Genomic DNA, 14,972 nt, shown 5'->3' on the forward strand with positions numbered 1-14,972 from the left:
TATACAGTAGTTTAAATAACTATTATTATCATTATTATTATTATTAAGGTTTATTTCTATAGCGCTGTACTTTTTACATAGTCATAAAAACAAGATAAGAGATAAAAAAAACCTGCCTACAGTGTAAAACTTTAAGCCTCTAGGGCCAGGCTCAGTGCTAGGGAATCCTGGGAATTGTAGTTTATTGTGGCACCAACTCCCAGAATTCCATAGCCTTGAGCCAGACAACACGCAACTACAACTGACGTCATCCAACATCAACCAATCGCGTTCAATTCCAAGCCACCAGGCACCCCCCAAAACCAATCACAGCGCTTTCGAACGTTGCTCCAACCAATCAGAGGCGGGGACGCTCTAGCTCACCCTTCCCCCCGCCTCTGTAGAAGGAATCCCCTCTCTATGGTGATGACGCGCCTCCGCCAAGGCCCCGCCCCTTCACTTCAGGGAAAGGAGAACCAAGGATTCCTCTTGGTGTCGTTTCTGCGCATGCGCCAAATTTAACCCCGCCCCCATTCCCGCTAGGCGGCGTTTTGCGACGGCGGCCGCGCTTGACGGCTGTTGGTATCCCCCCCTCCCGCCGCCCTCAGCGGTGGTCAGGGCGGCTCGCTTTACGGCCCGGCGGCGATGGCGGAGGGAGAGCGGGCGGAGAGTGGCGGCAGCGCCGGCAGCGGAGGGGGCTCCGGGCGGCCGCCTCAGGAGGGCGAGCCGGGAGCTATGGAGCAGGCCGAGTCCCTCAAGACCCAAGCGAACGATTACTTCAAAGGTAGGGGAAGGGGGCGGGGCCCGTGGCCCGGAGGGGCGGGGTCAACCGTGGAAGGGGCGGGGTCCTTCTCAGGGGGCGGGGCCTCCCCGGTGGGTCAGGGGCCAATGGGAGACAGGGATTGACCAAACATGGGAGACATTGGAATTGCTTGCCCATAGAGAACCATGACTTGCCCAGTGTTCCGCAGTGTTTCCCTATGTATGGCAATCGGTGATCCTCAGACTGTGCCCTTTAAGAGACTTCGGGCTTCAGCTCCCAGAAGCCTCAGCCATGTCGGCCAATAGTGTGGGATTCTGGGAAGTAAAGTCCACAATCCCTGGAAGGGCACAGTTTGGGGATCATGGCTTGTGTCTCCCTATGGCCAGGTATTGCCCTGTGTTTCCCTGTGGGCAAGTGCCGTCATTTGTTTTAGCCCCTAGGCACCACCACCACCACCAGCAGCAGCAGCAGCAGCAGCAGCAGCAGCAGCAGCGCCACCCTGTTACAAATCCCAGGGTGCCTCTAGGAATGGAGCCTGGGTTATTTCTAAAGTGGAGGAATCCCTGCAAGTGGCTCTGTGTGTGGATTGTGGGATGGTCAGTCTAAGGAAGGAGGGGGAGACTGGGAATGCCAATAGGAAAACGGGGGCTTGTCTGAAGGAGGAGTGCCCTTTTCTTTAAGAGAGGCAGGGATTCCTGAAACGCAGAGAGAGGAGATATAGACCATGTGTATGTATATATTTCATGGAGGTAGAACTCAAAGATATACCTGGGTTAGTCTAGAACCCTTTAAGGAGGGATGTCCTTTTTTAGGGGGAGGAGAGGCAGGAATCCCCTGCCATGCGGGAACTCACAGTCAAAGCACCCCCAAGAGACAGTCATCCAGCCTCTGTTTAAAAACCTCCAAAGAAGGAGGCTCCACCGCTTTCCAAAAGAGTGTCTTCCACCATCAAACAGCTCTGACCCTCAGGAAGTTCCTCCTGAGATTTAGGTGGCATCTCTCTTCCTGTACCTTGAATCCCTTGCTCCTTGTCCTAGTCTCTGGAGCCATGGAACAAAAGCCTGCTCCCTCTTCAGTATGACACCCCTTCAGATATTTAAACATGACTCTCATGTCCCCTCTTAACCTTCCTTTCATCAGACTAAACATTCCCAGCTCCCTAAGTCTCTCCTCATAGGGCATGGCTTCCAGACCCTTCACCATTTTGGTTGCCCTCCTCTGGACATGTTCCAGCTTCTCAACTGGAGAGGTATGAAGGGAGGGTTTCACAGGAGAGCAGGGCAGTTGGTACATCATTACCCCTCTCTCACCTACAGCAGGGATGCAACCTTCTATCTCATCGTACATGTGCAGGCTGTGCTAACACAACACATTGTCCACACATCCCCTAGAATGATCTTTCCAGGGAGCGAGCATTGCGATCCATTCGTAGGATTAGCAGTTAAAGGCATTGTCATCTCTGGGGCTGATGGACTGCTATGGATAGCAGATAGATAGAGCTGACTAGCAGTTCATTGGAGTCTGGTGATATTATAGAAAGATGTGCTGTTTCATTTCCAGTTACTTGTTTGCATGAAAGGTTGAATTCATCGGGAGGCAGCCTTCTGTGAACCGAAGCGTTGCCTTTTCAGAAACAGACGAAAGAAACATTGGGCAGTACAGGTTGAGCATCCCTTATCCAGAGACCCAAAATCATCCCCATGGATGGCTGACGTAGTGACAGCTTTGCTTTCTGATGGTTCAGGGCAGGCACACTTTGTTTCATGCACACAGTTATTAAAAACATTATGCATAAAATTACCTTCAGGCTGTGCGTATAAGGTGTATACAAAGCATAAATGAATTTCATGTTTCAGTTTGGGAACCCTCTCTAAGATACTTCATTATGTCTATGTGAATATTCTGAAATCCAAAATACTCAAGTCCCAACCATTTTGGATAAAGGAGACTCAACCTGTACTGGGATTTTTCCATCTTGGGATGTAGCAGAAACAGATTTCTTCCAGGTGGGCCATGATGAGTCCATATTCTTCTGTGTCCCGAAATCTTCCTTGCAAACTAGCTCTTGCACTTGATTTCTGTGGCATCTCTTTCCTTGCAACCCTTGATCCTTACCCTTTGCTTGTGTCCTCAGGACACATTGTGATGAAGGCTGTAATTAAACCGTTGAGTCATTTTGGACTCTCCGCTGCATTTGGTAGCACTTTTGCCAACTTCCACAGTGTGGCTGCTTTTAATCCTTGGCTAGGCTGGTTTGTGCCCCAAAACAATTTTTTATAGAGCCTTAGGCTGTGTTTCATTCTGGCTTTTAAAGATTCAGCGGTGGGAGACGGCAATCCCATGCAGATATAAATATGCATGTTTCTGTTTAACTTCTGAATTAATTACTTATGCATGGACTGTGCCATAGACTCTGCAATAACTCAATCCATGTTTGCATACTAGTTATTGTGGTTTAATGTGTTTTTCATGTTTGAGTTTATAAACATATAGCAGCTTACATTTTGTAATGGAGGGGTTGATTGCACGTGGTCTCAAACTGCATTAATTCTGCAGTGTAGATGCAACCTTAGATTGCTCCCGGTCACTATGTTAGGAGTGTGTTATCCTCATGAGAAAGCAGGAGACATCTGAGGTAGCCTGACCTGATCACTCTGCTCTATGTTCTTCTCAATGTGTTGGATGTTCTCCTGTGTATAAGCAACACAGAATAACCTTTACAGAAAAGCATCACACAAGCCTTAGCTTTCACTTGTATGAACCTCGCATCAGAAGCAGCTTTGGACTATGTAGCATGTTTGCTTATGGGTGTTATGTTAGTAACATAATACAGCCCCAATAAAGGCTCATTTCTGCTTTTTCCTCTTTCCCTCCCTCCCTGTTAGCAAAGGACTACGAGAACGCCGTGAAGTATTACACCCAGGCCATTGAACTGAATCCCACCAATGCCATTTATTATGGCAACCGGAGCTTGGCATACCTGCGGACAGAGTGCTACGGCTACGCTCTTGCTGATGCCACCAAGGCCATTGAGTTGGACAAGAAATACATCAAAGGCTATTATAGGAGGGCCACCAGCAACATGGCCTTGGGCAAATTCAAGGCGGCATTGCGGGACTATGAGACGGTGAGTGGGAAGGTCAGGAAGAAGTGGTCATCTCCCTTCCTCTGAAGTTTCTGAGGTTGCCTCAATATGAGAGGAGCTTTTTAGTTTGCTTGGAGTTACATTATGAAGATGTAGTAGTTGCAGGGTCCACAGAGTAAAGTAAGCTTTACTTACTACCCAGCCATTTACTTGTGGTTGTTTCCAACCCCTGCTCCTCACCCAAGTCCTTCATTGTGTACAGAAGACTTGAGAGTGGGAGGCAGAAGATCATCTGTCATTTACATTAGTATATGTCAAAGGTAATTAATAACATAACTTCTTTGAGGGTTGCATGAGAAATTCCTTATTTTTATGTTCCCCAAACTCTGGAAAATTTAGGAATTCATTATGCAAAGCGATCTTTTAGCACCGTTGAGACAAACTGAAAGAAAGAAGTTGCACCTGAGAAAGTAGACTCAAGTCTACGAAAGCTCATACTTCTAGCTTCTTTCTTTCAGTTAGTATCAAAGGTACTACGAAATACCTTTACATTCTAAAGTAAGGTGAGGTGAGAGAGGACGCTGCCTCAACAACCTGATTCCATCTCCAAGTCATCTCCAGTTGTGAAACTGAGGAATGTGCCTTGGAATTGTGTATATGAGAGAGGACAAAATGGGGAAATGGACAGGGATGGTTTTACACACAAATGCATAACTATAGATTTTGTAAATATAAGTGGGGTCCTCTTTTTCCCCCCTTGCCCAGGTTGTTAAGGTGAAGCCGAATGACAAGGATGCCAAGATGAAGTACCAGGAATGTAACAAGATTGTGAAGCAGAAGGCTTTCGAGCGCGCCATTGCCAGCGATGAGCACAAGCGGTCTGTGGTTGACTCCTTGGACATTGAAAACATGAGTGAGTGGTAGCAGGGGAGGCTGTTCAAGTGAAGATTGAAGGGTTTGTATGTGGGTTGAATGTAAGCAGGGTGCCCAGGGGCCATTGAGATCTTGAGGAGAACTACAGGTTTTCTTTTGGTCTCTACAAGATGGGCTTAATTGGTACCCCGTTGCTAAAGCTGGTGGCATTAGCAATTGTGACAGGCATCAACAAGAGGACCATATCCACATGGCAATATTCAAAGGCAAAGAGCTTGAGCTGCTGGAAGCAGGAACAAGTCCTTTCATGTTGTCCTTAGTGCTGTTGTCCTTGACGGTGAGCCACAGGGCCTAGATACCCAGCATCCTTTACATCTTTCTAAATTTGGGAAAGCCGCCTGGCCATTAGCAAGCTGTATCTGAACATCCTAGTTTAACTGCTGCTGTAGTGTTTGTGCTCTCTGTCCATCTGCTGGCTGCTGGTCTTGAGAACGGCAGTTCTCAGATTTTTCTATACTCGCAAGTTATGCTTTCAGAATCATTTTGGAGGGGTCTTTACATATCTGCCTTGAAATTCATGCTCATTGCACAGGATTTTGGGGCAGAGTTAAGGCAGGGTTCCGTGAAAGATAGTGATTGAAAATAAACTTTATTTGGGCTGTAGATATATTCATTTTTATGCTGAGGAAGTCTTGACCTTCTATAGAACTTGAATATTCCTGGGTTAAAGGTTTTCTGCTTGAAGCTTCTTAATGCTGTGGTATGTACGTACCCTGCCTTACTCTCTGGCAAGCCTGCTCATGGTCTGGCTCAGAAATGGGTGCTTGAGAGGAGGCCTTGTGCCTCGTGAGTCTCAGAATGTCCTTCCTTTCCAAGGGAGCCCTGGCCTCTTCCTGTTAGTGACTAATGCTGCTTCACACAGGTGGCTGTGCCAAGGTTTTCCTGCCAGTTCCCAAAATAGATCAAAACCTCATATCATAAATACATAGCATGGAGAGGCTCAATCAGTAAAAATAAATAGGAAACTCTTTGCAATGGGCCAGCTGCTGGCACGAGCAGGATCCCTTAATCCCTGTGTCTGGACTAAACTATGGCACAGTTGCATCCTGGATGCCCCCGAAGTCTGAATTTTAAATTTCTGCATGCATCACCTTTCTCTTACCCCTGAATGTGTTTCAAGATAGCTGAGGGAGATGATGTAGGGAAGGAAACGACTATGCTTCATGCCTGACACTTCGACCTTAAATTCCAGGAAGGCAGGGTCCTGATTTTTAATTACCATTTAGGCACAGTACTAACATTTTGTGGCAGCAGCACTGTCCTGAAGGTTGAACTCTTTTCCCCACTGTATTCTGCTCCTGCCTTCAGGAAAGTGATGGACAATATCCCATGTGGCCTCTTGTCAGATATGATGGATGTCAGTGTAGTTGCTGTGCGACCAGAATGTTGGACTAAGTAGGACTTTGGTTGGAGCCCGTGTGGCTCTCTTTATGTTCCCCCATTTTATATTACTTGGGCAGAACCCTTGCGCAAAGCTAGGCTCGTCCTGCCCTTCTGCCCCTCTAACCATTTCATCCTTTTTTTTTAAAATTGTTCCTCCTGCGCTCTGCAGCCATTGAGGATGAATACAGTGGCCCAAAGCTGGACAATGGGAAGGTGACTCTTGAATTCATGAAGGAGTTAATGCAGTGGTACAAAGATCAAAAGAAGCTTCACAGGAAGTGTGCCTACCAGGTAATGCCTCTTCTTACTCTGCTCCTTAAGACCTGTCACAAGGGCAAACTGCTGCAATAATGCTGGATTCAGAGAGAATTGCTTATATAAGTAGGCTTAATGTAATGGGCGGAGAGGGCATGCTGAACTTGCCCTGGGCTATGAGATTGGTGGAGATTCACTGGGTTGTTTGCCTAAGTAATTCAGGTAAAAAGAGGCCATTGCATACTTGGAGATGCAACCCAGGGAGATTGTCTGTTCTATTTAGAATGAGTTTCCCATTGGTTATTTTTCATACTGCTCCTCAGACTCCATCCATGTAACTTTTACACAGCCAACAAGCACAGGTGACTATGTGTGATTGAGTCCCCAGGGCCTGAACAGCAAATTCTGATAGTCCTCCAAATCTGACACTCTGAAGAATGCATGTAAGGCATGTGTTTTCTTGCACTGCAGTAAGGTGTGGGGAGGGCATGAGGAAAATGATGAGGAAGCTGGGGGATCATTATCGCTTATATGGGTTCCTTATTCAACTATCTCTCACTTTGTAAGCCTTAATCATTATGATCCATATAGCTATTCCTCTTGTATTTTTTTTTAACTTCCATAGTAGTAGCCACAATTAAAAAAAAATGACAGGGCCTTGTAGCACTTTAAAGACTAGCAAATCTATTATGGCAGAAGGTTTTATGGACACTGATAGTTTATAAGAGGCTACAAGACCATTCTTAGCTTTTTTGAAAAATGTTTGCAATCATGAAGACAAATTTAACTTTAAAATATTACTAATTAAATGTGTAATGCAACCCAGAATCTAAACTGACCTAAACAGTATTTAGAATTTTTATCGACTCTTCCATTCCTCTTGATTGCATTAATCTTTTCTCAGCTTTCACCTTGCCTGTTCTCTCTATGACTTCTCTTTTCCCTCTTGCAGATCTTGGTGCAAGTAAAAGAGGTGCTATCGAAACTCCCCACCCTAGTAGAAACTACATTAAAAGAAGTAAGTGTGTGTCTTCGCATCCAAAATTTAAATGTCAGAAGATGTAGGTACAGTTTACCCTGTAATACCTGGTTTTGGGAACTCTTGAGATTTTCAAACTGTAAAACACATCTACGTTCCTCTGTACAGCATCTTGTGGTGCTGGGTTGGGAGTGCTGGTCTACTCTGTGGTCCGTTCCCTAAATTTGTGTGAATCCTCCTAGAGAGTTCTGTGCTAGTTGCTTTTGGCAAGATGGCCCAAAATCCTTTTGTTCCTGATGTGTAGGGGGACAGGGAAGGGAATCTAAAGAACATTCCCCTCTCACCTCTACTAATTTGAAGCACAGCCATGTGATTCTTTGAATTAAATGGTGGAGAATTGTTCAGAGCTAATTATAAGTAAATATAATAATAATAATAATAATAATAATTATTATTATTATTATTATTATTAAGTAAATATCTTTGATTTATCCTGATTTCTCTTCCCTCTGCTGTCTCTTTGTGCCTTCTCCTCTCTCCTGTTCCTTTGTTCCAGACAGAGAAAATCACAGTCTGTGGAGATACCCATGGGCAGTATTACGACCTCCTTAATATATTTGAGTTGAATGGGCTGCCGTCAGAAACAAATCCATATGTATCCTTTCTTGGTACTCCTTCTGGGTTGCTGTATTGATCTATTCCTCTCCTTGGATTGAAACTGGGGTCATTTTGCTGGCAGCAATTTTTAGCAAAATGCTCTTGAGTTTCTAGCCAGCCAGTTTGGGGTTTGGCTTTCATTGTGCCGACTGTTGAGTTCTAGGGACAAATACTCATTTTTGGAAATGAAATTGCAAATGGATTGGCTAATGAAATAAAAAGCAAGAATAAGCAATGAATAGAAAAGTGATTACCTGGATTTCCTAAAGGAAAGAAAGAAACTGGGGAAGAGAGGGAAATGTGGATTGGAATGGGGAATATATGAGAGGAACATTTTTTGTTTCCCCCCAATTTACTTTAATAGTTGTGTGAGAGAGAACTGGATTGTTCTGGAAGTTTGATGTATGATTCCTTCCCAACCCCTTCTTCTCAGAGAGTAGGATCCAATTGTTTCCAATTCAGTTACTTTAATCACTGTTTCTTGAACTCAGAAGTGGCTATCACTAACCTGCTTTCTATGTTTGGCACAATGGTTACTCTGCTCTGTCCTTTGGTTAATGTTCATCTTGGTTTCTTTTGCAACAGCTCTGGGTGGGATGTAGTGCATCTTGGGAAGGAAGAGCCATTTAGAGTGTAAGTTAAAAGAAAGAAAGGTGGAGAAAAGAAGGAAAAAATGTGTCCAGATTGAAAATGAAATGGCTGTTTTTCCCAACAAGGCATAATTTATTTTTCTTAAACATGGCCTCTTCACCACTGCAGATATTCAATGGGGATTTTGTGGACCGTGGCTCCTTCTCTGTGGAGGTGATATTAACATTGTTTGGTTTTAAGCTGCTATATCCAGATCATTTCCACCTACTTCGAGGTAAGGGCCTTCTCCTCCCCTGCTGAGGACACATGCCTCATTGTTATTCCAAAGCCTAAAATGATATTCTGATCAGTTCTCAATTTAGGATGGTGGTTGTGTGTGTGTGTGTGTGTGTGTGTGTTGTACCTTCATGTTGTTTTAGATGTCTAGAGATGCTAAGGTGGCCACAAGGCAAATGGGAGCCGTTGCCTGGGGCTGGAAAATTAGTGCAGTCAAAAAAGCCGTCTTCATTTTGGCTTCTGTTTTCTCTTGATTCCCCTTGCCTACCTTTCCAGGGAACCACGAAACAGACAATATGAATCAAATTTATGGGTTTGAAGGCGAGGTCAAAGCCAAATACACAGCCCAGATGTTTGAACTGTTCAGCGAAGTTTTTGAATGGCTACCTCTGGCGCACTGCATTAATGGCAAAATCTTGGTAAGGGGGTTATGGGCTGGGCTCATTGGATTGGAAAGCCCAGGTCATCGAGGGGTCCTCTCTTCAGGGTATTCTTACCCTTGCTGAGCCTGGCCTGTTCTTTCTCCTCCTCCTCTCCAGATAATGCACGGTGGGCTTTTCAGTGAAGATGGAGTAACATTAGATGATATCAGGAAGATCGAGAGGAATCGGCAACCTCCAGATTCAGGTGGGCATGAAAAGATGGGGTGGTGAACTCAAGGTACAGGTTAATGGGGTGGAACAGCACTTCTAAGTGGGATAGTCTGATCCCCTTCAAGGGCTGTTGCCCAACTGATGAAATCTTAATTCAGTTTTGGCATGTTTGTTTGTTTAATATGTGCATAAATTTGCACTTCAGAAGAAGAAAAATAATTAGTTCCAAACAACAACAAAACATAACTTTCTGTTTTTTATTATGTGAGAGCTGAGTCACAGCGGGTGCCGTCTTAATTACATTTTTCAAATACATCTTTACACATGGAGTTTGCCATCTGTACCTTACAGAGGTATTTGTAATACAAATACTTTTATACATAAATAACAAATTATACACACACACACACACACACATACACACACTGCTTAATTTAATCTGATTTTAATATTCTGTAAGCTAAGTGGAGTCCCAGTATTGGAGAAAGGGTGGGATATAAATGAATAAAATTCTAATATCTACCTCATTTATTATTTGCCAGTGTTTCAGGGCACACCAGTCCTGGTTACTAGTTGTACCTTTCTGTGTTTCCTCTTCTCCGCAGTCTGTTTAGTTGACCTCTGATATTCTCATTGGCAGGTCCCATGTGTGACTTACTCTGGTCAGACCCTCAACCTCAGGTAAGTCTGCTTTGGCAATTCACCCAATTTACCTGCATTTTTAACCTGGTTCAACCACTCAAAATCATCTATGTCCTGGGCACCAAGCCTCCTTGAGTCACCCTTTGGTACACTTGACCTGCTGGAGCCACCTACTTCCTCTCAACTCACGCTTCAGGCCACCTTTGATAGCAGTCAGAACCCTTTTGTTGTCATCCTTCTTGGCAGGCATCCTAGCAAGTCTATTCCCTCCTCTGTCCAGCCCAAGCCAGGCCAGGTTGCAAATGAGGAATATGTTGCAAATGTATACATGCCAAGCTGCCTGTTATTTTAGGATAGATGGTGGTGGGGGACCTCTAAAAGTTTAAATAAGGTTAGTGGAGCCACTCTGGCCTTGTTTAGGAAAAGTAGTATGAGGAACTTATAAGAAGGAGGCCCACACACCCTTCAGTATGCCTCTCCATTTGAGCTCCATCTTGTATTATGTTTGCACCTTCAAGCAGAAGGCAGAAACTTGATAGGTGAATCCCATTTTCATCCATAAGATTTCCTCAAGTCATGTTGCTATTAAAGATGGAGAAAAGTAGCTGCAACAACAAATATAATAACATCAACAATAATATCTCACTGATTTCTCATTGTGAACAGCAGTAGCACATTAGAATATAACCAACAGATTAGACACATAAACTCATTGCCTTTCAGACTCCCTTGTTTTCTGCCAAGGGACTGGAGCCCAGGGCTGGAGCATCACCTGTGAATAAGTTGGTGGTGTCATTTTCCTGAGTGGGGAAACAGAACTTCCCTCCTCATTTAGATATGTTTGACCTAGTTGTTGCTTTCTTATCGTTTATTGCCTCCAGAATGGCCGGTCGATCAGCAAACGCGGTGTGAGCTGTCAGTTTGGGCCTGACGTCACCAAAAGCTTCCTGGAACGCAACCATTTAGACTACATCATCCGCAGCCACGAAGTCAAGCCCGAGGGATATGAGGTGGCACATGATGGCAAGTGTGTCACTGTTTTCTCAGCCCCCAACTACTGGTGAGTGAATGAGTGAGCAGACTTTTCCTGCAGCATTGGTGGTCTGTCTGATGGTTGCGGTACTCTTTGGATGAAGTGCTACCCTTAAGATGAAAACTGTTTGCTAATTTTTAAGGAACTGTGGCTCTGTCATAGATTGAAAACCAGCATGGTGTAGTGTCTTTGAGTGCTGGACCAGGATTTTGGGAGACCAGGGTTCAAATTGCTTCTCAGCTGGAGAAACCCAATGGGTGCCTTTGAGCAAGTCACACTCTCTCTGCTTCAGAGAAAGGCAGTGGGAAACATCTGAATAAATCTATGCAAGAACACTCCCTGCTGGTTTTTTTAGAGCCAGATTCAAGTGTTGTATTAAACTGTGAGAAACCAGGTTTTGAATCCCCACTCAGCTGTTTAAGCCTATTTTGTGACTCTGGGCAAGTCATGCTCTCTCAGACTGAGAGGAAAGCAATGTAAGCCTCTGAAGAAATCTTATTTTATCAAGGAGTCAACTTGAGAAGACGCCTAAGAACAGCATGGTCCTGTCATACCATTTCTCCCCCTCCTGACTCCCTGTCATCCATGCGGCAGAAGTATGAATGCACCTCCGCACACATACCACTCAGACCTGTTTCTGGTGGCAGCTGCCCTTCTTCTTTCCTCTGTTTGAGAATGACTGTACTAATCTCTCCTCTCCTTTCTTGACCATTTCTTGCCAGTGACCAGATGGGCAATAAAGGTTCCTACATCCACTTGAAAGGCTCAGACTTGCGACCAGAATTTCACCAGTTCACAGCAGTGGTGAGTCCTTTGTCTTGTGGGGCGTCACCCATGGGTGTTCATGAGCGCATGTTTCCTTTCCTTCACTTTGCCCTAGAGGTTTGCCTTCTGTGGGCGATTCCTGTCTGGAGGCAGGGAGGCGTGTTTGCTCACCACGGTTCTCCTCCTCTTTTCCCAGCCTCATCCGAACGTCAAGCCAATGATGTATGCCAATTCGCTGCTGCAGCTGGGGATGATGTAAGCCGCCTGTCACCTCTGCTGGCTCTCACCCCTGCCTCCCCTCTTCCCCCCTGTCTGGAGACCATGCGCTAGGCAAACAACAATGGTTTTCTTTCTTTTTTCCTTTTTTTAAAAACTTCTTCCAACATCAGCCTTCACTTCAAAGCAGGGGTTATTGAAGGGAGCAGGAGAATGGAGAGAAAGTAGGTGATAAGCCCTGAACTGGGGTGGGATCGCATATGTAACACTACCCGTAAACCCCCCAGGACAGGTACCAATCCAGGGTTCAGCCCCTCTTTTCTTTTTTATGCACTAGCAGCTGTGCGTGTGCACACAGGAGAAGTCGGCAGCCAGAGTGTAACAAACATTTTTTTAATATATATTGGAAGATTGTATTTATTCCTACGGTCTGGTTTTCTTTTCCCACTGCTCTTCTACTCCTCCTTCTTTACCAACTTGATTAGACTATTCCTTCCCATACTTATATCCATCAGAGAGTGCAGGGTGAGATAGAGAGGGAGAAGCTCTCCTTTGGCCAGTGGGGATCTTCTCCCCCTCACACGGCAGAGCAAGGCAGTTTTTGGGCTGCAAGCCTCCTACCCACATTTCTTCTCCAATGTGCTGCATTTTGTTCCATTGCAGCAAAGCAAATGGTTTGGTTGATGGCACATTCTACAGCTGAGACCCTACATATGCACATAGTTTCACATGCTCAGTTCTGTGTCCTCCCACAGCCCGGCAGCTGTCAAACTTCAGGAGCAGACCCTTCTGCTATCACTTATTGGCAAGATGAGGATGTGAACAAGGAAGCAAATCAGACTATAGAGAATCAGCTGGTCTCAACTTGGTTGTGGGGAAAGAGAAATGAGGGTGTACTCTCAAGTGGAGTGCACCTGCCTTTTCCTTCCCCAGGAGATCAGAGCAGCCAGATCTTCATGATCTGAAATAACACACACACACACATACACGCACACACACACCAATTTCCCTGTGAGGAGAAGTAGTAGCAGCAGCCTCCTCCACTCCCAGAGCTTGACAGCTACCAGACATGGGAGGACCTTGGACAGAGTACAAGAACAAGAGAATAGCTCTCTATGCCTCTTCCAAAAAGAGATTTACATACATGTAATTTTCCCTTACACATGTGCAAATCAGCAACAGGATGCCAGTCCCACGAGGGGAAACAAATATTGGATTAAGGCAGTGGTGTATTTCCAAAAATTGTTGCCTTCTCATGGCATAATTTCTTGGAGGGAAGGAAAGGTCTTTCAGTCATTGGCCAGCTATTTCTCCCTCCGTCTGCCTTGTTGTTTCCTGCTTCCATCAGGTACGCTTACACCTCTCCTGTGATACACACCTATCTACCAGTTTTCACATTTTGATAAATGAAAGCTGCATTTGCAGCTGGGCACTTCCATGTGAACGAAGTGATGAATCCAATCCTTTTAATGCCAGCCAAAATCTGGAATTGTTTCAGCATCCCACTGACATGGGAGACACCACTGGAAAACTACTATAAGTCTTTTGAGGCTGAGGGAGCAGGTCTTGTGTCAACCAGTATGAGTGGGTTGCTCCTTCCATCTTGAAGCCAGCAGTGGTGGGCAACCTGGGTGCTGCTAGTGACTTGTGCAGGGGCACAACTTGGCTTGGAGATGGCATGTCCCTGGCTGCTCTTCTCAGTTCTCTGGGCTTCAATTCACCAGAAGGAGGTAAACATGAGCAAATGTTGGCTGGAGGAAGTTACCTCTCTGGTGGCAGTTTTTCAGGATTGCAAGGAGGTTTCCAATAAGTGGAAGAAGAGGGGTCTAGGACTGGCCCTTATGGCTTGGTGGACCCCAGTGCTCCAGCCTCGCCTGTCTCCTAGTTTAAGACAGTGTAAGTGATGTGAGAGGTGGACATTCATCTGTGTAATGTGACTTTTCTTCAGTCCTGAGAACTGTAGTCTTGAAGGCTGGGGGAACCTGTTTGTTGTTTAAAGGAATCTGATTGCCAGGCTATGAAACGTGGCATCCTGCTAAGTTTTTCCCTCTATCTCTTTCAGCAAACTCTCTTAGGCCAGGATGTGTTCCAGTCAGGTGTCTTGGGAAGGTCTGGATCTGTTGGTGTTCTAAGGGACCTTCCAGTTTAGACATCTCATTGGGCTTGGGAGACAGAGAGATTGTGACCAAGACCAGAGCCACTATATCTTAGCCTAACAGTGGATATGAGGTTAGGGCTTGTCTTATCTGACTTCAGAATTTGTGGTGGCTAATCATCCATCCTTCTTCCCCTCCCCAACCTCTTATGTTTTTCTTTTTCACCCAAAATAAGGCACAAAAGTCTAGGGTGGGAGATCTGGCCACTAGGGTCCATTCCTGCTATGGAAATGGTTAAAGGAAACAGGGTGGTGATGTCTATAGGTTTTTCTTCCTTCTCCCCTCACCCCAAGCCCTATTGTCCCCACACCTTGGTGGACCTCCCATTCTTGTTCTGGGAAGGAAGTGTCGTTTTGGCTTTCCCGAACCCAAACGAAGCTGCTTTTTTTTCTTTTGTGGCCGAAAAAGAAAGAGAAACCAGCGAATAATTCCAGAAGCACTTTGGATGTTGTTTTTCCATGATGACCATGGAGGGTTTTTATACATCCAGGATTCCTTTTCCACTTGCCCTCCTATCTACTGAGCTATTTTACTGTCTGTAATTAAACAAAAGATGTTAAAATAAAGTAACTATTGAAAGATCTGTAGGGCTTTCTTTCTGCCTTTTGGAGGTTAAGTCACATGAGTTTCCTTAACATAAACGTTCATCTGAGAAATACTTTGGTT

The 14,972-nt window shown here is 45.1% G+C and overlaps 1 protein-coding gene across 1 annotated transcript; it reads left to right on the forward strand.

The window, feature by feature from the left end:
• The first annotated feature begins 525 nt into the window (after positions 1-525).
• On the forward strand, positions 526-14,887 carry PPP5C (protein phosphatase 5 catalytic subunit). Its single transcript, XM_089478397.1, has 13 exons — positions 526-763; positions 3,628-3,869; positions 4,593-4,740; positions 6,313-6,434; positions 7,351-7,416; positions 7,934-8,032; positions 8,794-8,899; positions 9,178-9,320; positions 9,441-9,528; positions 10,135-10,175; positions 11,018-11,196; positions 11,892-11,973; positions 12,131-14,887. The coding sequence occupies exons 1-13, from the start codon at positions 625-627 to the stop codon at positions 12,191-12,193; spliced, it is 1,518 nt and encodes a 505-aa protein (XP_089334523.1). The 5' UTR covers positions 526-624; the 3' UTR covers positions 12,194-14,887.
• The last annotated feature ends 85 nt before the right edge of the window (positions 14,888-14,972 follow it).

Source organism: Sceloporus occidentalis, unplaced genomic scaffold (genome assembly GCF_023333645.1).
Source record: "Sceloporus occidentalis isolate IW3139 unplaced genomic scaffold, rSceOcc1.0.p SCAF_13, whole genome shotgun sequence".
Classification (NCBI taxonomy): Eukaryota; Metazoa; Chordata; class Lepidosauria; order Squamata; family Phrynosomatidae; genus Sceloporus; species Sceloporus occidentalis.